This window comes from Phlebotomus argentipes, unplaced genomic scaffold (genome assembly GCF_947086385.1).
Source record: "Phlebotomus argentipes unplaced genomic scaffold, Phlebotomus argentipes genome assembly contig_2, whole genome shotgun sequence".
In the NCBI taxonomy this organism is placed as follows: Eukaryota; Metazoa; Arthropoda; class Insecta; order Diptera; family Psychodidae; genus Phlebotomus; species Phlebotomus argentipes.
In genome coordinates, this window is record NW_026776162.1 from 6,237,690 (window position 1) to 6,262,239 (window position 24,550).

General features: G+C 40.2%; 1 protein-coding gene across 2 annotated transcripts; it reads right to left on the reverse strand.

Moving 5' to 3' along the window:
* Positions 1-304: 304 nt before the first annotated feature.
* LOC132265002 (putative epidermal cell surface receptor) lies at positions 305-23,981 on the reverse strand. Of its 2 annotated transcripts, none has more exons than XM_059765378.1 (8): positions 23,673-23,981; positions 10,431-10,773; positions 9,379-9,974; positions 4,146-4,365; positions 3,321-4,076; positions 1,530-2,100; positions 623-1,317; positions 305-561 (listed from the first exon to the last, which is right to left on the reverse strand). In XM_059765378.1, the coding sequence occupies exons 2-8, from the start codon at positions 10,504-10,506 to the stop codon at positions 554-556; spliced, it is 2,922 nt and encodes a 973-aa protein (XP_059621361.1). In that variant the 5' UTR covers positions 10,507-10,773; positions 23,673-23,981; the 3' UTR covers positions 305-553. The 2 variants fall into 2 exon arrangements, with proteins under 2 accessions (XP_059621361.1, XP_059621360.1); XM_059765377.1 differs by having other exon boundaries at positions 23,657-23,981.
* Between the last annotated feature and the right edge of the window lie 569 nt (positions 23,982-24,550).

Genomic DNA, 24,550 nt, shown 5'->3' on the forward strand with positions numbered 1-24,550 from the left:
ACTTATAAGAAAATATTTAATTTGATAGCAGTGAGAGTCAATGTACTCATTCATCATACTTTCATTCACGAAATCCATAAAGATTGTGAATTTTAATCGACGTGTTGCTTTCTTGACGGAGGATTAGATAAGACAATGAAGTTCTCTAGAACTGCACAAAACCGTTAGCTTTCGAAGATAAGAGTGGCAGCTTATGCTGCATGGAAATTGTGCGTTGTGTGCATGAAGCAAAAGCTGCATGTAATTTTACACCACGCACAGTCCGCTCTTAAGTTAAGAGATGTGGTGAGAGTGAAAGAAATAGTTCGTGGTGTACAAATTTATTACAAATATACTGTCTCTCATATTTACACACAAAAGCTTATATATTATTATGAGGATTCCATATGATTTAGGGTCATATAACATTAATACAATATTATTACATTCAATCACGCACGATTCACTCTCGCAGCCACACGCGCACTCATAAGAGATAGTTATGGGAAATGCTGTTGCAGAGTCTATGGACGGAATCTGTCCTCTGGTGAGGCGCTCTGCAAGGCTTCTTTCCTTACAGATCTGCGGAAGAAAAGCACTGAAATTAGTATTGGAATTCGCACTCGACGCTCCACAATCTTACTCATGGTCTCTTGCTGTATCTCGACTTTATAGCTAGGATTGTCGTAGGACACGTCGTTCTTCCTGGGCGGCGTGATGGAGGCCGTCTGGTGAGCCCTTCTCCGTGTGAGGATCAGCAGCAGGATGAGTGTGGACATCACGGCCAGCGCGGCGACCACAGCGACGACCACCAGAGGTCCGTAGTAGTCGCCCGTGGGCTCGAGACTCTCTCCGCCGGTCAGCAACTTCCCAGTCTTGCCGGGCGTCGCCGGGCCGCCGGGTTTCGTGAGGAAGTTCACGACGTTGCTCTTCTTGATGTTGCCATTCGTGAGGTACATCTCCAGCCACAGGCGATACCTCGTGCCGGGCTTGAGGTCCATGATCAGCGCCCCTTGGCTGGAATCCCTCTTGGCCACCTTGAACACACTCGAGTCCTCCTTGCCGGCGTCGCTTTGGTAGATCGCGCGGTAGATGTTGACGAACTTGTCCTCCGGATAGGGAACTCCGCTCCACGACACCTCAACGCTGCTCGCCTTCACCTTCGTCACGTTCACGACCACCTCGAAGGCGAACATGTCGACCTTGATAGCGGTGGACAGTTTCACCATTTCGCCCGCCAGGAGCTCCGCTCCGTGGCCAGCGAAAGGGATCAGGAAGAGGCCGACTTCGTAGCTTGTGTCAGGCTTCAGGTTCTCAATGGTGTACGTGGTCAGCGTCCTGTTTGAATAAAACAATGAATGAGGACACCGAAAATGTGGTTAATTTTGGTTTTATCAACCTGAAATCGACTGAAATCTAACTCAAATCTAACTCAATTCTAACTAACAACATTATAATAGTGGTTTTCACGTAATATTTCACGATATTCTCCTTTTCATTGAACTTTTGACCACTTTTTCACAGTCATTTCAGCAAAGAGCGCTAAGTACCTGTGGATCAGAGGCGTGGCGTCGTAGAGCATTCCTGATTGCTCCTTGAAGCGCAGCTGAATTCCATCCACATACTCCATCTCGTCCTCGTGCAGTTTGTTCCACTCAAGTCTCAGCCACGTGGAGTTCTTCTCCACAGCTCGCAGTTCCGGATCTGTCGCCTTCTTGAGGATGTCCGTGAGATGCGGCTGATGGTAGTCAATGTTCGAGGGCGGCGTGATTGTTCGCTCCGCCGGCATCTTGACAGTGTAAATCTGGCTGGTCGGCTGCGAATTGAGGTCGCGCAGAATCAGGGTGATCTTAATCTTGTACTCCGTGTTGGGCTCCAAGCCGGGTAACTCAAATTCCATCTGAGACGTGGCGATCAGGTCTTCAGGCGGAGCAAATACTTGGCTAGTCCAGGTGGAGGTGTCATTGGATCGGCCGTTGGTGTAGCGCAGCTCAACTCTCCCGTGGAGGCCCACGAAGACCTCAGGTACGATGAAGATGATCCTGACGGTGCGCGGATCGATCGCATCGAGAGCCAGAACCTGAAGATTGGGCTGAATAGCGGGAAAACCTCCAGGAACTCCTGAAAGCACACACAAAGTTATCACAAGTACTCTTAAGCAGATTGTTCGTATTTTAACCTTCACATCAGTTCTTACATGGTGAAAAATGCTTAAAGTTTAACTTTCTAGAAGTGATCAAAGTCGGAAAATGGTTGCAAAATGGTAGAAATTACAGTCATTTCTGCATTTTGTACTAAAGATATTCATAGCGACGCTATTTCTCGGCGCATTTTCAAAAATAAAAGCGTTTAAGAAAGAGTAGAAAATAGCCTACAACTCTCTAGAACATCGTATTTCTGTTAGACAACGTCTTCATCTGTTTTCAATGCATTTTTCACCATGCAGAGACGCAACACAGACCACAAGTCTGTGTTTGACGGTCTGAAAGGCGCAAGATCAAAGGCATGCTGGGAAAGCTCAAGGCAGATTAGGGCTCAGATCATGCATGATAATGAGAACAAGTGGTCAACCTGGAGGAGGAACTACAACGGGTCTGTGAGGCGGAAGGCGATGGTCGTGCGGATCTCCTCCGTACGGGTATGGCACATTAACGTTCTGGCCGTGCAGCAGAGGCGCGCCGGCGCCCCCGTCGGCCGCCTGGATGTGCTGCAGGATCTGCTCAATGGTGAGATGCTGACCGTAATTGTGGCCACTCTGGCCCAGCACATTGAACAGCTCCGGCGGCAGCGGCTTCTCCATGGCGTGCGACTGCGCCTGGTTCTGATACTGCCCTGGGTACTGGTGCTTGCCGCTGGTGGCCGGATTGAAGTATCCCGGGCCGGGCTGGTTCTGCCGGATGTCGTCATCGTAGTTGACAAAGTCAAACTTATTGTGATCGCCCAGGAGGTGGGCGAACGGGTCGTGCGACTGGACCTTTTCGGTCTTGTTCTCGTCCTTGTGACTCTTCTTGCCCGGCTTCTCCTGCACCACTCCCTTGGGCGCCTTGCCGTCGGACGTGGGATAGAAGGGCTGAGACTTGTTGTCGCCGCCCGCCTCCCTCTGTGGCGGCGGCGGCGTCGGCGCTATAATTGCATCATGGCCTACATGAATACACAGAATGAGTGGATGAAATTACTGTCCGGTCAGAGTCACAGTTTTGGTCAATGAAGTCTGAACAGTTAATGACTACAATGAAGACTATCTTCTGAATATTGAGAAAGTGTGCAGCTCAAAGACTTAGGTGTGTGATATTAATACGAGCAGTTCGAGGTCTAAGCTGAATCGGCCATCTTGCACTTACCGAATCCGCTGCCGGGTTCGTTGGAGCACGACCACTGCTTGCAGCAGTCATCGTCCGGGATCAGGACGAGTCTGGCCGCACTCGGGTGGCAGGGCAGGTGAGCCGGAGGCACAGCCGGGACGGGCAAGCACGCGGGTCGGCACTCAACCGTTCCGCGCTCGCAGTAGCAATGCTGATCGCATCCCGTGAGATTGGTGGGGATTTCGGACCAGTTGTCGAACATCTGTCCCTGGAATTCGCACGTTCCGTTGTCCACGCAGCGCATCCGTTCGGGGCAGCACTTGGGCGCGATCGCCCTGAACGTGGCCGGATCCGGCTCCCAGCGCAGACAGTGGGGATTGAGGACGTCCAGTCCGAAGTGCGACGGACACTCAAGCTTGGCGCAGTGAACTCCTGCATCCGTGCAGATGCAGAGCGCTGCGCAGCCGTCGTGGAATTGCTCTCCCATCTTGTACTGCTGCCCCTTGTACTCGCACGGCCGCTCGTCCCTCTTCTCGCCGGACGGCGGCTCGCCGTCGGCCAGCGTGACGTCGCACAGCTCAATCTCACAGCACAGATCCGTCGGATCCTTGACCTTCACGCACTGGTCCGACGACGTCTCGTTCATCTTGTGGCAGCGCGGCTCGCACGTGACCTGGCCAGTGCTCTGGCACTTGCACACCCTCTCGCAGCCCTCCTCGATGGTGGCGCCGTGGCCGTACTCCGTGCCATTGTGGACACACTTCCCAGCAACGGCGGCAGTTGAATTCGTGGCGTCTGCAAAATGGGAACAACGCGCGGCTTGAGCATTTGTGATTGTGAAAGGTTGAGACATTTGATGCTGACCTTCGGTTCTGAATTCCATCTCCTCGTCCGATGCCGTCGACTCGGAGCACACCATCACGGCGCAGCACTCATCGGCGGCTGGCTTCTCGTGGCAGTGCGGATCGTCCAGCACTTTGCCGCGCTTGAAGAAGACGCCCGAGCATCGCGGTGAACATTCCCATTTGCCATTCGCCCGGCAAATACAGCGTTCATCGCATCCTCGATCGCTCACGTCGTGCAGCTGTGGATGAGACGCAGCGTCATAAAAGTCATTCTCGTGAATTGGAGCGAAATTGACTGAATCTCATTTGCACACTCATGCTATCAGGCGAGATTATGCATGCTCTTATTATGTGACTGTGATGATATTTTCGTGAATATTTAAGTTTCGACAAGAAAGAAAGTGATTTGAATTTCTTTAGGCAAATTATTGCATATATTAAACATCTTTGGTTGGATCAATTTGTCTAGACAAATCTCGCTACTTCCGTAATCAACCATCTACATTATTTATTAGAGCTTTTTCCGCCATTTTGAACACTCTTAAAACACCTTTTTCTCATTTACTCAGTTCCTTGATTTTGTAGCGGTCCGAAATTTTAGTATGTTACACTTGATATTGAGACCTTTCTAACGAACCCACACTTAAGACTCTATGTCCTTCCAGACCTTAGATATTGAGGATCAAATTTCATGAATAAAAACGGAAATAACTTCGGTTCTAATTCTCAGATCGGAACAATTTTGAATTCATTGGAAAGGTTTCGTAAAATGTCATCGCCTACTTGAATATCATATCTTAGTAAAACCACCGCTAGGAGCGCTAAAGTTAGTAAAACCATTTCTGAAACTTTAAAATTGTATATCTCAAGAATGAGTCGATGCATTTTCTTCAAATTTTAGTATGTTATAGCTAAGATCAAGACCTTTCCAATGAACCGTCACTTAAGAAGATAGAAACTTTAGAAGAAGAGTTATTTTTGTTTAAAGTTTAGATTGGGAAACTTTGCTTCTTTTTGCCAGATTTGAATAGTTTTATCGCCTTCTTGACTTTCGCAACGCTACAAAGTAAATTTTCAATCAATAAATATCTAATAATGCTAATAATCATTACAATTATTCAGCGATGTGCAGAGAAAAAACTCTGTTAACACGATTAGCTTCACTCTGGGGAGAAGTTAATTATTTTGCAGATTTATTGCCTTTTAATTGTAACGTTTACACATTGCAAACCATCCCTAATGAAGCGCCCAGGTTGATTGGCGGACTTTGTGAAATTATCATAAATCAACGGCCTAATCTGCAGTGTTGTGTAAATAATATTGTGGCTTTTGGAAAACCACGCACTGGTCAAGGTGCGCGTCTTTCGAGTCCACTGCAGAGGCTTTTTTCTGTGTTATTTTTTACCCTCATTAATCAATCATCAAGTATTCTCATTTGCCATCGATTTGCATAATTTCTCAGTACTCTTTTTATTGACTAAGTGGCGCTCAATTGACATGATTTCTCTGACATTTTGCCAGCAAATGAGCTGATTATAAATGGTTTAGAGATAACTTTTCAGAGATTTCCCCAAAGACGCCGCTTCGTCTTCTCGTGTTGGATGGACTGTTTGGCGGCGAAAGTCAGTGAATATCCGTCGGCTGGGCGAATTAAGGTATAATTATGATGCCCAATGGATTGAGATCATCTTCTCTTTCACGTAATTTCCCGCGCGTCTGTGGAACACAATCGCGCCGTGGAGGATCTTATGCAACATCTCGCGATCACTTTGGCCGTTCAGTTGCATCTCGGCAGTGCATTAGATTGCGATGAGGCGACTCAAGGGGGAGATATTGTGTCTCAAATCTGTGCACAACTTCCTCTGCAGAATCTTCAACACTTCAGACACGTCTGAACGCCTTAAAAAGGCATTTTTTAGACTCATTTAACTGTTTTTCGCACTCATTTCGAACTTATTACAATCTAATCTAGATTATTTCGGCTCAAGAGGTTAAAAATCCTCAAATACTTAGATTTTATATTGTAAAAACTGGATTATAATGCACCAGAATTTGTTCATGATCAATTTTCATTGTAATTTCTTAGTTTTGTCTTCGGGAAGTGCTTAGAAAAATTTTGACTAAATTGTGAGGTTAAAAAATCCTTTTTCACCCAATTTAATTTCTTTAAATCGCGGGAAATTTGTAAATATGATGAATAACTCAATGTTTCTGCAAGAAATTGAGGTTGAATTTGACACTTTAAAAGCACAAAGAACGGAAATAACAAGACAAAGAAATGTTCTTCAAGACTGAAGTGATATTTTTAACACAAATGCTCGAATATAAGTAAGAAAAGTGAAATATTCTCAGTTTAAAAACAAATTTGATGTTTTTGAGCATCTCTTAATCACCAAAGCAATAAAATTGATTTTCCTAAGCAAAATAACTAAGAAAATGCATGAATTTGATGCAATTGGTTCTTTTGGAGTGCAAATATTCAAAAACTTTACGACTTTCTTAAAAGCTGTACACCACTTCGCACCATAATATCTGCCCCTTGGGGAGACCGTGTCTCACCAGGTGAGCCGGCGAGGTTGGAAAAAGGCTGTGAATTATAATTCTGCACAATTTTCTTGGATGTTGTGGGCAACATTCACTCGTCACGATCAACAAAATGAAGTCACCGTGTTTTTCTCTCGCTGCACATGCACAATGTTGGGCGAGAATGATGAGAACCCCACGGATTTTCACTGATTCGCTCACTCGTGTTCGGGGGGATTTATATGCCAAGCAGCACACAATTCTAGTGGATGCCAAGTAACAAGAAATTGCATTAGCACTTGAGCAATTGCTGGCAAAACTTTTCGATGTCACAGAGAGAGAGAGAACACCGCATGTCAATGGATAATTGGGGGGATTTTGATTAGAATCCCCGGCAGATTTTCTTGCAAAAGCCACCGTGAAATGTCCAACAGTTAGCTTTTCAGTTGAGAGAGAGAGAATTACACGGAGACTTCTTTTCCCTAACAATTGCTTTTTGTATTTCCTCTTGGTGTTGGACAGACAAAAAAAAATCGGTCACATTTCTTTCTCACTTCCATGGCGAAATGCCGCGAGATTTCTCCTCTCTCTCTCTCATACTCTTAACAAAAATTTAAAATTACATCTGTTATATTGCTCAATTCACTTGGAAATCCCACACATTAATTGGCTTCTGTTAATTGAGCATTTTCACCATGAGAACACACCGCATTTCGGTGGCTTCTCTTGTGAGAGATTGGCAAAAGGTATGGGGCTTAAGACGGGAAGGAAGAGCCTGGAGAATGATGTCTTGGGCGCGCATTGCTATGAGACGAAGAAACGCTGAAGAAAAGCAAAAGAGCAGAAACTCTATATTTGACGGTTGTGTGATTTGCTTTAATTCAGTGCTAATTGAACCGCGAAATACGATGTCACGACGGTACACGCATTAAAGCATAACCAATTGCAAACCATTACCGTTACCACAGTTTAAGACATCTCTCGCCAAATCAGCTAATTGATTGCTGAATCACCAGATAACAGAGCCTCTCTTCCACCTGACTTTCTCTCCTGCCTTGCAAATTTTCACAGGAGAAATTTGTCACTATTTGCATATGTTTCTCATTGAAGCTATAATATTCATCGCAATCCAATGAATATTGATCAAAATTGCACAATCTTCAAGAAACTCTTCAAATCATTGTCCGGATTTCATGACAGTGCATTGAAATTTCTCTTATGAAATTCACTTTTCAGATGACTTCGTCAGCAAACGATTTATTTATCAATGTAATTTGTTTACGACAAATGAATTTTTCCTCACAATTTCCTAGAAAATGCAGTAATTTCGCCTCTTCCTGCCTTCGTTTTGTCAATTTTTCTTACTTGCAAATATTACAGTTTTACGCAGTGACACGGAATACGCACAGCACGTAATTCTCTGAGATGCAAACAACTTTTGATAGCACAGCACATGACAGAAGAATAGAGTTTAAACTCCACATCATTCTTGCACTGCAACCGTGTTCCTACTCCCCGCCAAGGCAGTGTAACTCTTGCTTAATTACTTTCATCGTTGAATGCTACACCGCGTGACCCAATTCTGCATCTCTGCGCAGAATTCTTCAGACCATAATAAATACTTGTTGCTCTGCAATTGAACCAGTTTCCGCGAGTAACTCTCGAGAGAGGAAAAGAAAAGAAAAAGAAAAACCCGAAATCCAATAGGCGAAGTGACTAAATAAAGTCCAAATGAGCATTTTATCTTGTCAATCAAACAAGTGAAAGCCGCTCGTGCGAGAGTCCGCGGAATATTTCGCGGCTGAGAGATGCGTTTGTGAGAAATATTTCTCAATCGCTCCTCATCTTTTCGCGCAATTATTCGAGTGTTCGGAACAGGAATGTGAAATCTCGCTGGAACCGCCATTGAATTCATGAGTCTTGCATGCCTTATCATCTGGAATTGGACGTTTTTGTGCCCTCAAGGGGGAGATATTTGTGCTGGAAGTAGTGTGCAGACCAACAGGAGTCTTAAACATCAACTCTTGCTCTTAGAGACCCATCCCACTACGTTTCCTTAGGGATTAACTGAGCATAACAAACTGAGCACAGATTTTAAAGTCGTTTTTCCACTTAATTGTGGATTTTAAGTGGTTCAAATCAAAAGACCACGACTTAATTAGCAATAATAAGCACGAATTAGCTCACTAGAATGAGCTTAAATGCCTAAAAGAGCACAAAAAGTAACCTTGTTGCTCAAAAAGTTGCTCAAAATTGGCAGTTTTAGCTTTTTCTACCTCTTCCTGCAACTCCTGAATAAATTATACAGCAGAAAAGGATCTTTTCTTGCTCACTTGAGCCAAAAATGAGTGCGAAAAACAATGCAAATTGTGCTAGAGTCAAACATAACCTCAAAAATACGTTTCAAGCTTAGCTAATATTCACTTTAAGAGTTTTCTGATCTGAATTGAACTCTTAAGTGATGGAAATACTTCAGCTCATCCCTTTGAAGACCTTCAGATCAGTTCTTTACGATCTCTTTATGTTGTTTTTGAGGTTATGATCGATAAAATACCCCAAAAAATGATTTAAAGCAGATTTTCACGAACAAATCGACTGAGAAGCTAATAAATCCCTCAGCTTAAGTTGCCAATTTGTAGGTTAAGAAGTGACGTGTGATTCTGACCACATTATCTCCCCCTTGGCGGCGCAAATTCCCGCGCACTTGACCGCAAGGAGTCAGGACTCACCTTGAAGCGCTGCCCCTCGTGCATGCATGCTGTAATTGGAGCTGAGTCCTCGTCTTCTTCGTCCATGCTGACGTCACTGAGGTCTATAATCGGCTTCCGTGTGGCGGCACCTGTTGCCGCCGTGACATAATTGATCGGATTGACTGCGGAGGACATGTCGGCAGGAGACAGTGTGGTCTGTCGGCCGGCATCAGCGTCTCCGGCGTCCATCGAGGTGAAATTGATGGCTCGGCCTCTGGCTTCCTGCGCCGGAGGCGTTGTGGACGGATTAGTCGGAGCAGCTTCCGACGGAGATGCAGTGCTTCTTTCTGTGTCAATTTCACTTCGGACAGTCGTTGGGAGGAATAATGGGCTGCCTGTGTCGTTTTTGCTCAGCTCGCCGGCCAATGAATCTGCCATTGATGTGCTCTTGTCCTCTTTCGGTGCTGCTGACGGACTCTCTGTGGTGCCATCTTGAGCGCCTCCACTCTCCACGTCTTTTTGGTCAGCTTTTTGGTTAACATCCACCCCCACAGCTGTGGCATTGTCCGTGGACGCCATCAGTGGCACAACTGCCGTCCGATCGGGCTCAATTTCGGGCGCCGCAGTGGAATTTGCTGCAGAGTTGAGAAATAAGAAGAATTCAGTGTAATTTCATCCACTATTATAGAACTTTATGCCTATTAAGATGTCAAGATTTCAATTTAATCACTCTAATCGCGCCATCTTATCTCAATTGCCAGTCAATCTCTCTCACTTTAGTGGCGCTTTTGCGATGTGCAGACAAATAAGACAAGTGTGCGCGATTTTATCTACTCAAACCCTCTCAACTTTGAATCTCTGCGGATGTTTATTGGAGGGAGAGAGAGACCATCGGATGCACTTTTCTTATAGTTTCAGAGAAGAAATGTGGCGAAAAGGAATGAAATTGACATTGTGTGAAAGTCTCACTCATTGTTTTTCACCATTTCTTTTCCATTTCACTCCGCCAATGTACACACATGAGTGTGATTTCTTTAACATCCCATAAAGAGCAAACAGCGTGTGTTTGGGATGTGGGAAAAACGACTCACCTTCGCTTGACTGTGTTGCAACCAATTGGCACATGAGAGTGGCTATTGCCAGCCAAAGAAGAACTTTCAAATCCATCTTGGCCGCGCGGCGCACAAATCACCTCTCTTTGCCAAAAAGACTGTTCCACGACAAAGATTTGATGGTCTTGCGGATGATTTTTGAATGAAGACTTTCTTGTCGCGCAAAAATTCCTTTCACCACCACAAAACAACACTCAACAACACTCTTAATTAGCTGGTCAATGGATCACTTTTCATCTTATACAGCTGCCGCATCTTAAGTGTCTCTGCGTCGCGGTTTGTCTTCTTCCCTCCTTCACCCAAATCTCTTATGCATGCGCGGCTGAAAGGAAGATGAAACCGCGGATTTAGTGTGTTGGATTTTCTTTTGGGAAATTCTTATGTAAATTTCCATGGGATGTCTTAACGCATTGTTCGCCGATATTACACTGAGAATTTGCATTGATGCGAGAGAGATCGACGGAAGAGGTTTAGTATGCACATTGTGGCTTCAAGAGCGAAAATGAAACTGACGGATGATGTCATAGGTGGAATCTTATGTGGTTTTTGTCGCTCAGGTGGAATGAAGAGTATTTGTTGAGCAGAAATAACCGCCAAAATCAAAGGAGGGGAAGAGCACAGTCAAGTGGGGACAAAGAATCATTTGAAATGTTGAGGAAAATCAAGGGGAAGATATTATAACGAGAAGTGGTGTACAGCTGAGTTGAAGTATTTGTGAAGTGGAAGTGCGTGAAAATTTGCAATTTACTGCATAAAATAATACTAATTTAGGTCACTTTCATTGGAGTAACTCATAAATAGATTACTAAAAATATTTTTAGCACAATCATAACCTCACATTTTAATTTAAAAGTGTAAAAAGCTTTTAAAAGTAATTCCTAAGTGAAAGTGCGACAATATTTCCCTGTTTGTGCTTCAATTTTAACAAAAATTAGTACAAATTTTGGATTTCTTTGCTAATATTAACGAAAAATAATGATTCTTTAGATCATTTCTAGGTTATGTTACAAAATAACTTCCAAAATCATTAAACTATGCACCTAAACTGGTTTAATTTGCATTTTCTGGCACAATAATGATGAAATCTCATAAAAATCACAAGATTTCAATGCAAAACTGTGTTAATTATAAAAAAAAATTGAATCATAACCTCTAAAATATTGTTTCAGAGTAGAAAATTGTGTATTTTAAGAGCTCTTTGATTGATTTTCTACTCTGAAATTGAAAATTTTCCCTAAATGTTGCCTTTAAGAGCTGCTAAATAAGTGTTTTTCTAGGATTCTTTTGAAATATCTTGAGATAATTTTGAGGTTATGTGCTTAAAGTAAGGTAAATACATCAAAATATCCACTAAAAACTAGTTTATCTATCAGTTTTTTAGTGTCATTCAAGTAAATTTGAGTGTTTTTAAGTCAAGAAATCCTAAATTTCTGGCCACAGTCTGGCCACAGTATCTTCCCCTTGGGTAAAATGGTAATTGCTCGATAAATATCCGCCCTTGGGAGGTTTTTCTCTTAACTCGGACACATTTTCGCCATACCGCACATGACTTCGTGGCAAATCAAGGATACCGATAGTGGCGTTATCAGTGAATTAGTTGCACACGCTTAAAGAGTATGTCGACTAATTGACACACTTGTCGGGGCGATAGTTTCGACTGAATAAATTAAAACACAGTCACCAAACGGACAGTGCGCGATGGGTAATTAACTCGATGGCTTTTAGTGTGAAATAAATTAGAATTTAATGAATCCATTAGGTCACAACTCTTCACACTTTGCCACAAGAGCACAAACAGCCTCGGAAGAAGCGCACAATCAACCCAAGATTGACCCCATCAGTTGGAAGTCTGGCAGCGACTGAGCCTCGCCGAGCATTCTATCTTGGGCTTCCTTCAAGACGCTCAGCGTTCGTGTGTGAATTCTTCAGCTGCCGCCTAATCCCAACTATGGAAAAACCTGTTCTTCATCTCGAATTAGAGATAGCGCAATTCACTCGTCGTGAGAGGCTACAAAATAGAAGACGATGCGGCCCAAAAATGTGCCTCAGCATCGCCAGAGAATGGAGAGAAGGAGGTGAACTTCGTCGACTGTTCGACACGTGATTCTTGCTATTGAAATGACGAAGCGTTCAACAATTGATTATATAATGATCCACCAAAACTGTGGTGGTCAGGAGGTGAATGTCGGAATCGTCAAATGTCTTAAACACTTCTTCGTGAGCTTCTTTGACTGGTCGTACAGTGGGTGGAAGAATGACAGTGACATGGGTGAGATTCTGAGGAATAATTCTTCACCAAATTGAGAAGCGTGAGACGTTAATCTTAGGGCAAAAAACACCTGATCGTAATTAAAGTCAAGGCGGAGAAAATATGCCTTCAATCTGTGACACACTAATTACTGACTTATCACGATATTATCTAAGATTTGCCTAAATTGTGAGGTTATGAATTCGCTTTCAAAATTCTTCTTGGCTCTAAATGAGTAAATATAGAGAACATCTTAATGTTTTAACTAGAAAATGCGATTGAATTTGCCACTTTTAAGCTCAAGCCGTGGAAATAACTCAACGAAGACACATTTTTCTACACTTAAATAAGATTTTTTGAGGTTATGTTTGACTTTTAAGCTTTTTCTAAGTCAAAATGAAGTTTTTTCAATCAAAAATGCTCAACTCTGCTAAGGAAAACAGAAATATTTGTAGCTTAAGCACAAATTTAATGCTTTTGAGAGTTATTTAGTCACTAGAATTTATTTGAAATCAATCACATAACCTAAAAAAGCAACAAAATTGATTTTTTTGAGCATAATAACTTGGAAAATGTCTCAATTTCTTGCAACTGAAGCTTTTGGAGCACAAATATTTGAAATATTTCACCACTTTTAATTTTTAACACTTCCACAAAAGCTGTACACCACGTCGGATCATAATATCTTCCCCTTGATTAAAGTCTCAAATGCGCAAAATTAAGTCTCATATGGAATTTTCTAATTTACTTCGCTCGTGATTCGCTTGTGGGATTTAAAGTTGAGAGTGTTTCTTTGGGAAATATACGAAAAACGTTTCAGACACAATTTCAACCTTTCTTTTGACACGAGTAGAGCAGATAATGAGATTCTATAAGATTCTCATAAGCAATTTCACTCAAATACTTTCGAGACACACTTTTATTTTCCACACTTGTTAGCGCCGCCTGAAGACGACTGCGAATGATGGCATTCTTCTGTCCACAAGTATCACTTATCCATTAACCCTCGCGCATATTCCAATTAATGACCTTCTGAGCCACGCTTAGAACAATTAATATAATGTCCGGAAACAAGACATTAACCTTCCTGATCAAGGGAAGAAGCTCGAATTGTTCTTTGCCACTCAACAAAGATGACTTCATCGAAGGCTCTCTCAATGTTAAGATAAAGAATGAAGAAAAAAAAACCTCTTCTTCCACACTTAATTGCATATCGCAGTTTAATTGCTATTCATGGAAAATCAATGAACTGCATTTACTGCATGGAATGCAAACACTGCGAAATTCGCGATGCAAGTTAAATACTTAGAGCGGAAATATCAAGATGTGCGTCATTTTCCAATGAAACTTCATCGCGTTGCAATTCTTGCGTCAGATGACAAATCTTGCTACTCAGGAATATTTGAGGGGATTCTCTTGACTTGGGAAGACCGCTGAGATTCTGGGCGCCATCAACAGAAGATTCCGAGAAGAACCATTTTTCGCTTTCCAACTCGATGATTCCGCAACAGCCACTCTTCAGCACACTTGTCTGCGGTGCGAAAAAAGCTCACACACGGTTCAGGTGTTTCAATTCTGGGCCAAAACCGCACACTATTAAAAGGGGAGCCGCGAATTCTTCTCTCCCCTCAGATGGGATGCCCGGAAAGGTGGCAAATGTGTGTGTGGCACATGGTGTAAGGGGCAATTTATGAAATTAAACCCATCCAAAGTGCGTAAGGGATTTTTTCCGCCTCACTTTTCCACCCCGCTTTTTCGGGTTGGCGCAAAAATTGTGTGTTTTCGCCCGCTACGCACGTGGCGCATTGAAAATATGCCCTTGTGATTTAACAAAATCGATTTTCAATTGAAAGCCATACGGAACATTTCCCATTCACGGCATCTTCTAATGTTGATCTTGCGTTAACATTCAGCGCCGCGTGGAGCAATAAAAATCATCCCCTCAGTAATATGCAGTGCTAAACGCGAGGGAGTCTCGAGAGCCAGTTAAATGATTGGAACAAAGAGGGAAATCCTCCAAGTTGAACTTTTATGTCAGAGTCGTGTTGGTGGATTTTTCTCAGGCTGTCAGCACAATTTCCCTCTGTTATGATGTGTTCAAGGAAGAGGGACAGAAGTGGAACAATAAATAGACACGTTTTGTGGGAAAATTCAACTGTAAACTCAGCGAAAGAAGTTCATTGAAGCTATTTTTGTCGAATTTTTTTTTCAAATTATTTGATTTATTAAAATTTTAACTGAAATCCAAATTCGATTTGAAATTATAATGGATCTCTTAAGTTTCCATCCGATCATTCTATAATAATTGACTTAAAACCGCTGTTTTTGGACACTTTTTCCGACCATAACCTCAAAATATTAGTAAAAGTTCTCGAAAGACTCATTTTGAAAGCTTTCAAGATCACAAAATCATCTCAAAACTTCTGATTCAGAGTCAAAATTGTCCAGAATACTTTATAAATACCCAATTTACACGTTCAAATTACTATGTTTGAGGTTATGTTCGACCTCAATACGATTAGAAGTGCTTCTATGCATCAAAAAGTGTGAAGTGAATACAAATTTCTCACTTAATCTTCCCTTGATTCGTTACATAACCTAGAAAAGGATTTTTAGTGATTTTTTCTACTTTGTTTTCTACCTTTGCTTCATTAGATAAAAACCATGAAAAATCGACTTTTCACGGTTTTCCAAACACCCGTCGAATTTTGAATGGCTTTATTACAAAGTGTGAAATTTAATTGACAATATATAATGTGAAATATATATTTTAGTAGAGAGAAAATTCACATGAATTCATTGAAGTGCGATTTCACAACAATTTGAGGCAATTACTGAAAAATAAACATCAAAAAATGGGTCACGAGACAAACTTATTATACTTTTTCCATGACTTAGAGAAAATAAAACAAAACGTAAGTAATGCGGAGAGAAAAAAAAAACAAGGCTTTCCTCAATAACATTTGTGATTTAAAAGTCCAACGCACGCATTGCTTTAAACTTGACAGTGAAAATTACTACAAAATGCGCAAAGAGCATATTGTAATAATAAAAGAGTTTTAGGATGTTCTCAAGGGGGAGATATTGCAGTCAGAAGTGGTATACAGCTCAGCAGAAGTACTTGAGAAGTGGAAGTGTTCAAAAAATTACAATATTCCTTTCCCGATTGCTTTTTTACTGATTAATACATCCAGATTCTATAGATTTCTCCTGATTTTTATGCAGAAACCAATAAAATAATCCTTTTTTTTTTAGGTTATATGAAGAATTTAGAACCAATTTAGTGACTAATTTGCATTCTAGAACGTCAATTCTTATGCTCAAGCACGAGAAATTATCAGTCATTGGAATAATTAATAATTTCCATGCGATAAACACTGAAAATTGCACAAAGATGGAACATAACCTCAAAAATTATGGTTATTCTTCTGAATTAACAATTTTGAGTTTATTGACAAATCATAAGAGATGATTTTGTGATCTAGAAAGCTTCTAAACGGTGGCTTTAAAGATTTCACTGTGATTTTTTGAGGTTATGGTCGGAAAATATGTCCAAAAAATCATTTTGACTGCTTTTTGTCAAAAAAAATCGGATGGAAACTTAACAAATTCACTGTAATTTGACGATTTTGATTCTGAATCAGTAATTTTAAATTCATTTGCAAATCACAAGAAACGATTTTGTGATCGAAAAGCTTTCAAACTAAGTTTTTGAAGATCTCTTAGTGATATTTTTGAGGTTATGGTGAAAAAAGATACCCAAAAAGCGGGTTAAAGAGGACTTTTAGAGAAATATTGAATGGAAACTCAACAAATTCACTATAATTTGTGAATTAGCGTGGAAATAGTCTAAGAATTTCAAGTGAAGTGTACAGATTTAAGGCTTACTATCTTCCCTTGGATGTTCTTGTGATATTCTTGCCTACATTTCCGCAATTACCGCAATTATTTGTTTCACAAAATCACTATCATGTGCTTGGAAAAGGGAAAAGTTGGCAAGTTGAAATGGACTTTCATCTCCTGTGCTATGCATTAAGAGTGACTGACAATCCTGGCCTTATTCCCGTGGAAATTTATTAAAACTTTATGCCACAGAGAGAGAGAGAGGGCGAACGTAAAAGGCAAAGTGCATTCGGAATTGACCCATAAAATACCCATTGAGCTCCATACTTCTCTACATGTGCTATTAAATTTGTACATTGTACTTCAACGTCTAGTTTTTCCGACCGCACGTTCACGTCACAAGCAATCTGTTTTGTTTGGCGGAGTGTTTTATTGAAAGTTTCCCATTTAGGTACACTTGCCAATTGACTTTTTGTGGATGGAAAATCCCTGGGCGATAAAATTCGTCACTTTTCTTATTATTGTGCTTCTAAAGCATTTCTCAATGCTTGAGAAAAGCTCTCAGCAGAGATATTGCAACATTCGTGACTCATAATTGATTGGCAAACTTTGTTTGATGGGGAAAACATAGTCATTTGAATGGTTGAACAAATAAAACAGTGCCAAAAGATAATTATATGATGTTCGGAAAAGCACTTTGACGCAAATATCATCGAGCAATTTTCTCTGTTCAAACACTCAAATTGCAGTAATTGATAATTTTCGAGAAAATGTCTAATAATATTCGAAAATCAATTTGCATTATTAGCTTTTCGGCTGTATATTCAACCTTCTGCGTTCATCCATCTATTAAACCATGTGATTGAAAGTTTAATTGTTGTGTCACGATTTTGGGAAAAGCCGCAAATCTCGAGAGAATTCAGAGGCGAAGACTAGTTAATAAGCAAATGTCTAAGACGCGAATATTTCGGCAGTTATTTTAAATTGAATTACGAAAATCAAGGGGGAGATAATATGTCTCAAATCTGTACAAGACTTCTGAGCGATTCAAAAAGGCATTTTTCGTCGCTTTTTAGAGTTTTTCCTTCAGAAAATTCTTTGAAAAATTCTAATCAAATTGTTAGGTTATGAATTCGACTTAAAAAATACTGAAAATTAGTAAAAATAGTGAATCTTTGAATGCTTCTCCTAAAATAATGAGGTTGAATTTGGCACTTTAAAGCAAAAAACTGCGGAAATAACTAAACAAAAAACATTCTTCTAGACTGAAATTGAATATTTTAAGCTTTTTCTCAATAAATATCAAGTTTTTTCGATAAAAAATGCTCAATTCTGTGGAGAAAAAGAGAAATAATCATAGCTTAAGCACAAATTTCAACGAATTTGATGACTTTGAGGGTTATTAAATCGACAAAATCTATTTTAAATCAATCACATAACCTAGAAAAGCAATAAAATTTTGTTTATCTAAGTAAAATTATATAGAAAATGCCTCAATTTGTTGAAACTGAAGCTTTTGCTATGCAAATATTCCAAATAAACACTTCCCGCAAAAGCTGTACATCACTTCCGACTGTAATATTTGTCCCTTGACGAAAATAATACACAATAAAATTCAGAAAAAGTAATGAGTAAAGACAGTAATTACTCATTTGATAGTTTTCATTGTGAATTTTAACACTTTATCTTTTCTCTCTCATTTTGGAATAATTCACAAAACCTGACATTTTAATGAACAAATAATAAACTACGCTCTAGAAACACGCCAAAACATCATGAAATTTTTCTCTGCAGCCAAAGAAACTCCTCTTATTGTGGTTTTTCTCATCAGTTCAAGGTTAAGACGTTAAAATACACAAGGAGTGTTAGACGCAATAATTACAAGTCACACGGAAATTAATGAGCAGAAATGCGACTCATTCTTGAAGATTCAAATTCGGAATGGCATTAAATATTCTTTGGTGAATCCGCAGTTCAGCTACTGTGCAATGGAGGAGAGAAAAAGTCGATGTGCGATGCTTGAAAATTTCTCCAAGTACAAGAAACCGGTTAATTTATGACAAATGGTTGAAGTGAAGAAGGCATGAAGCGAGGAATCATCCAACCTGACCATCAAATGCTTACTCTTGACTCTCGCCTATTTCACTTCCAGAACACATTCACAGCCATTCCTCAGCCACTTTTCTCACACAAATATCTCTTCATCGACTGGTGTGTATTTCGGGACTTCTCAGGCTGTTTTCGGTTTTGGGTGGAAGTGAAGAAGTGAAAAAGAGGCAAAAAACATTTAAACATCTTCGCTTCTAGTCCCACTGATTCACTCACTCACCTTGAAGGCGAAAACATGAACTCTTCACACGGTAGATGAATTATAATTTGGATACACAGCGCAAGAAGAAGAAGTGGAGGGCTGGAAAAACATGACTCAAAATGTATTCATACTTTCTTCAGACCGAAATTACAGCAGAATTGACGTTCGAGAGCAACTCCTTGGCTTTGATGGATGGATGGAGAAGTGTAAATTTTGCTCAGCACGCCGAAGAGCGTCCTATTCACGGCGGCTGAGCAAAAAAAACTAGACACCGCGATGAAAAGGTGAAGCTCTTGGCTGAGATATGTATAGTTGCCCGAACAGCATCTCGGGCAAAGGAGAGTTCAACAATCTCCTTCACCATCCAATTTACATAGTCAGAGGCACATGAAAATGCCCTCCGAACCAGAATAATGGACAAGTGTTGGATAATTTCACGTGTTGCTTCTATTGAAGTTGCATTCGCACTTCGAAATGGGCTAAATTATCAATTAAATCACGCAAATTCACTTTAACAGCGCATCAGCGCCAATGAGCCGAGAAACTGTTCGCGATATAAAAGTGAAAACGCAGAGTTAATCGCCGTGATTTGCAAACAATAAACAAAATGAGTCGCTGGCAAAAATATCGTAGTCAGAAGGATGCAAATTGCTCGACATATTGGCATACAAAGTAAACATTGAAACTGCCAAGGGGGAGATAATACAGTCTGAAGTGGTGTACAGCTCAGCAGGAGTACTTGAGAAGTGAAAGTGTTGATAAGCACATAATATTCCAACAAATCATCCAGATTCTTTGAATTTCCTTCGATTTTCACGCAGAAACAAACGGAAAAATCTTTTTTTTAGGTTATGTCACGAATTAAGGACAGATTTAGTTGATAATTTGCATTCTAGAACATAAATTCTACTAGTCTTCGGGATAATTAAGAATTTGCAAGCAATTGACAGTGCTTTTTTATCTTTTCATGCCAATAAACACTGCAAATTGTGCTTAGATTCAACATAACCTCAAAAATAGTCATTTAGAATTTAAAAATATCCATTCAGATAACTTTCTGGACAATTTTGACTGTGAATCAGCAATTTTAAGATCATTGGAAAATCATAAGAGATGATTATGTGATCTTGAAAGCTTCTAAACGATGGCTTTAAAGATTTCATTGTGATTTTTTGAGGTTATGATCAGAAAAGATGTCTAAAAACAGGCGATTTCAAGTCGATTCTTATAGAAATATCGAAAAGCATTTAAAAGATTCATTTTATTTTGGGAAATAATGCGGAAACAGACTACAAATGTCTAGTTCTAGATGTGTCAGGCATATTATCTCCCCCTTGGAAACCACCTTCACTGGGTCTCTGATCCACACGCTTCTTTCTTGCACACGCAAAGACATTCAGACGCACTCAAAGTACGCAGAGTTTGAACTTTTTGTGTTTACTGGCGGTAATTTATGATTTTCTATTCAAATTCTTGTCCTTCCCAGCGAAGAAACTGATTGGAATTGCTAATGAAATGCGAAGAGCACACAGAACAATACTGGATCTGATGATATTTAGAATCGAGATTGGGAATATCAATAACCGGTTTAGCGCTGATCCGCCTCATTATTTAGATTTTAGAGCAATATTAAATCAAGGCCGGTGCATTAGTGGTCTAATGCTAGGCAATAGACGAGGAAAGCGGCTATAATTAATCGATTAAATCGATTATTTGTGGAAAATTGTTCCAGTTTTGTTGCCTAGTCGGAGTTTTAATTGAATGGCTGAATTCTTTTCAATTATGTAAGCTTAGAGAGAATTTTCTCAAATGCGGTTTTATAGACATGTCAACAGAGGAAATGAGAGTTTGAGAGAGAAACGAAATATTGGACAAATTCCCAATAAAACTGAGGAATGTTAAACATTAAAACTTTACAGCTTAATCTTCAAATTAGAGCCAAAGTCACAAATTTACCCATCTTTGGAAGTTATTTTGCAGTTTCCGATCTGTCACTTTGCTTTCTACACAAAATTCACCACTTGTGTTATGTTGAATTTTGATTAACATATGTTAAGCCTATTTTGATTAACACATGTTAGGAAATTTAAAAAAAAACCTCTGGATGATGATGGAAATAACACTTTCAGGTGGAACAAATTGGCTTAACATGTGTTAATTAAAATTCTACATAACACAGGTGGTGTTTTTCGAAATTTTTGACAAAATCATCTATCTAAACTCTAAACATATTATTTAGAATAGAAAAGAGTGTCCTAAACTATTGTAACACATTTTTAACATTGCTTGCTTGAGTGGGAATCGCTCCAATATTCAATTCATAACTATAAAACTTCACTCTTCATTAACATATCAAAATTGATAAGAAAAGTTTCATTTTATTGCTTTTATATTGAGTTTACACAAGAAACTTCTCTGATAAATCTTCTTTTGAACAGCATTTTGACCAGTAAAACACTTTGAAGGCTTTGAAGTGTGCAGAGAAATAAATCTAAATAAAACCACAAAGAAAAATATAAGTTTGAAGTTCGGAAAAACATTTGTATGAGCTTCATCATGTCAAAAAAGAAGAGAATCGCTTATGCATTTCTTTCAATTTCTCACATATATTTCTCTCTTGTGGAGAATCTGCAGAAAAGTTGTTTACAAACTCACTCGAGAAGTATTATTGACAGTCTGACAATTGTTGAATTGCCCCTCGAGAGTGCTTTTCGGTGCCTTTATTGCACTTCTCTCTGGACCTTTGAACTCTGCGGGATTGCAGGGCTTTATTTCGGTGGGCCAATTCAGTGTCGCGATTGAGAGCAAAGCGCGGTTTTTCACATGTGGAGATTTAGCAATTTTTGGTGTGCACAAAAGAATTCAATTGCCATTTGTATGCAGTCAGAGAGTTTTCAGTGGAGCGAGAGGACCATTAGTCATGCACTATGTTTCTCTCTCTGATGCTCATTGGACATTCAGGTGTGATGTGTTTTTTTTTTGTGGGAAAATATTGTGTGGAAGTGTCTTGAGGAGCAGAAGAAAAAGAAGTGAAGAAATGCGCCTCTTTGGGTCTCTCTTCCATGATGAAACTGTGTGCGATTTCTTTGGGATTTTCATCGGGTTGCTCAGTTTGTGTAAATTACATGACGCCTAATTCGCGATAGGTCGTTTTGGGCCGCGATAAAAATCACTTCATGGGAATTGGTTTTGGCTTCTCTCGCTGAGGAGCTTCATTGTTGCCGTCTTAGCTCGCTAATGGTCGGCGGAGAGAAGCGACAGCAACCAAGGGGAAGATAATGTGCCCTAAATCTGTACACCACTTTCTGGACATTTCAAAATATGCCTGACACTTCTAGCACATGAAATTCTTAGACTTTCTTAGGTTTTTTCAGACCAAAATCTAAAAATAGCTCCAAGAAATCTTTAAAGACACCGTTTTACGAAATCATCTGTTATGTTTTGCCAATGAACTCAAAATTGTTAATTCAGACTCGAAATCGTCCTGAAAGTTTTTTAAATAAACATTTTTCAAATCCACATTATTTTTTTTTGAGGTTATGTTAGAAGTTATTGTAATTTGCAAGTGTTTTTTGGTGATTATTAGTCAAATTTTGATTTTTTCCAAGATTATTTCATACAAATTTTTGATTTTTTTTTAAAATTATTTTCTGAATAATTGATTAAAATTTAAAAATTTCTATTCAAAATTGGATTATTTTGCAATTTTTCCCTGGAAAATAATCATTTTTTGATTATATTATCCAAAATTTGATTAATTTCTGTAATGTTTCTTGGAAAGTAATTATTTCTTTTTATAATTTCATTAAAAAAAAATTATTATTTGATTTTGAACATTAAGGTTTCCTGAAAAATCGCTAAATCTATCGTTGATTCATTACATAACTAAGAAAAGGATCAAAATGACTATTTCTCAGTGAAAATCAAAAGTAATCCAAAAAATCTGGGTAATTAATCAGTTAGGAAGGAAAGATTGTAAGTTTTTAAACACTTTTTAATTTCTTCTGCTGAACTGTACACCACTTCTGACCATATTATCTCTCCCTTGACAGCAACTACTGGAATTAGCAAATGTTCATCATCATTCGGTGGTTAAGTCAGCGCGACTCCAAAAGACGGAGGATTTGAGTGGGATGGAATTGCTCAGTGTCACGCTTTCGTGGATTGGGGAAAAGGTCTTCTTCTCACACCCACAGAAATCAATATACATCAATTGTACACTCATTAGCTGAGCATTTTTGGCTTGTGACACGTATTTTTGGGTGAAACTTTCTTCGGCAAACAATCTGCAGCGCCGAGGGAAGGTGGAGAAAAAAGCAAGTGTTGGTCATGTGCTGGAGAAATGTGTCATCCCACTCTCTTTCTCTTTTGCCACGAAAGTCCGTCGACCAGCGAGAGATGCTGAGGCAAGAGAGCAAAAAAAGGAGAGCTGGCGAAGACACAAGGAAAGTCGCAGACTTGACCGGATGCAATCTTGGGGGAGATTTGCCAAGGCCGAACAGGCGAAGTGTGTGACATCAATGAGATTATGTGGCTTTTTTTCTGCCCAAGAAATGCGACTCATCAAGTGGGTTAAAGTGCCATCTTGCGGGGGTGTCTTTAACGGTTTCCCCACGCACGGGGAATCCCCCTTGGGAAGTGCGCTTCTACCGGAACTTGGAGGGTAAACAGGTCGGTGAATCTCTCAATTATACACTTGATTGTGCCGCGATATTGCTTTTCTTCGCCTCTCTTTCCATATTGATGGTTAATTTTACAGCATCTCAGTGGTTGTTCTAGTTACGTGTTTGAAAAGCCGTTTACCGTTAAGACCACTCACTTATCCACTAACACCGATCACTGTAAACTCTCCAGCACACTGGCCTCTCTAGCTGGCGGTGGCCAAGAGTCGCACAAGATGAAGAAATGCCACCCAGTGTTGCATAAAAGGAGTTGTAACACAATTCCCGATGTAAATCCCACACTTATTCACAAATTCACCACCGCGTCTCCGGGGGGTTGTTGTGCAAAAGGAGATCGCTCTCCTCTATCCCACAGCCTTCCACAGTTCCTCAAAACTTCCACTCTGAAGAGCTGAAATTTTTCACAGCAGCGCGGCGCGACTCTCAGCCAACATAGCTTCTAATTTGCAACTAAAGCTCAGAGCGAGAGTGGAGGTGAGCCAGAGTGGCCGCGATGGTGACGGTTGGCTGTATTGGTTAGACATTCTTCATCTCTCACCTTTTCCAACCGCCTCGACTCACCTTCTTGGACACCGCACGAGTGGCTCTACGAGACGTTTATTTTGATTGTGTTGCCCACACACATGAAGTCGTGGAATGGTGAGAGGGGCCCAAGACACTGTACGCCAAACCATACTCGCCACACGCGAAAGAAACCCGACGTCGAAGTGCCGGAGAAGTGAGTGAGTAGGCTTTATTGCTACCCAAGTCCCAGTGACTTAATAGTTTTGCTTCAATTAGCAATGGATGTAAAATCAATTGGATTTAAACTGTCTGAAGTTCAAGTAAATTAACATTTAACCTTCACGAAAATTTATTTTAATTCTTCTGAGGCATTTAAACATTTCATCTAAGGGAGTTAACCCACTTTCTTTACTTTTCTATAGAAGTTATCGACACTTAACGATACTTATCGACACGAATTGTGTGCAATTTCTTTTAAGTTCCTTCAATTTTGGGATGAAATAGACCAAAT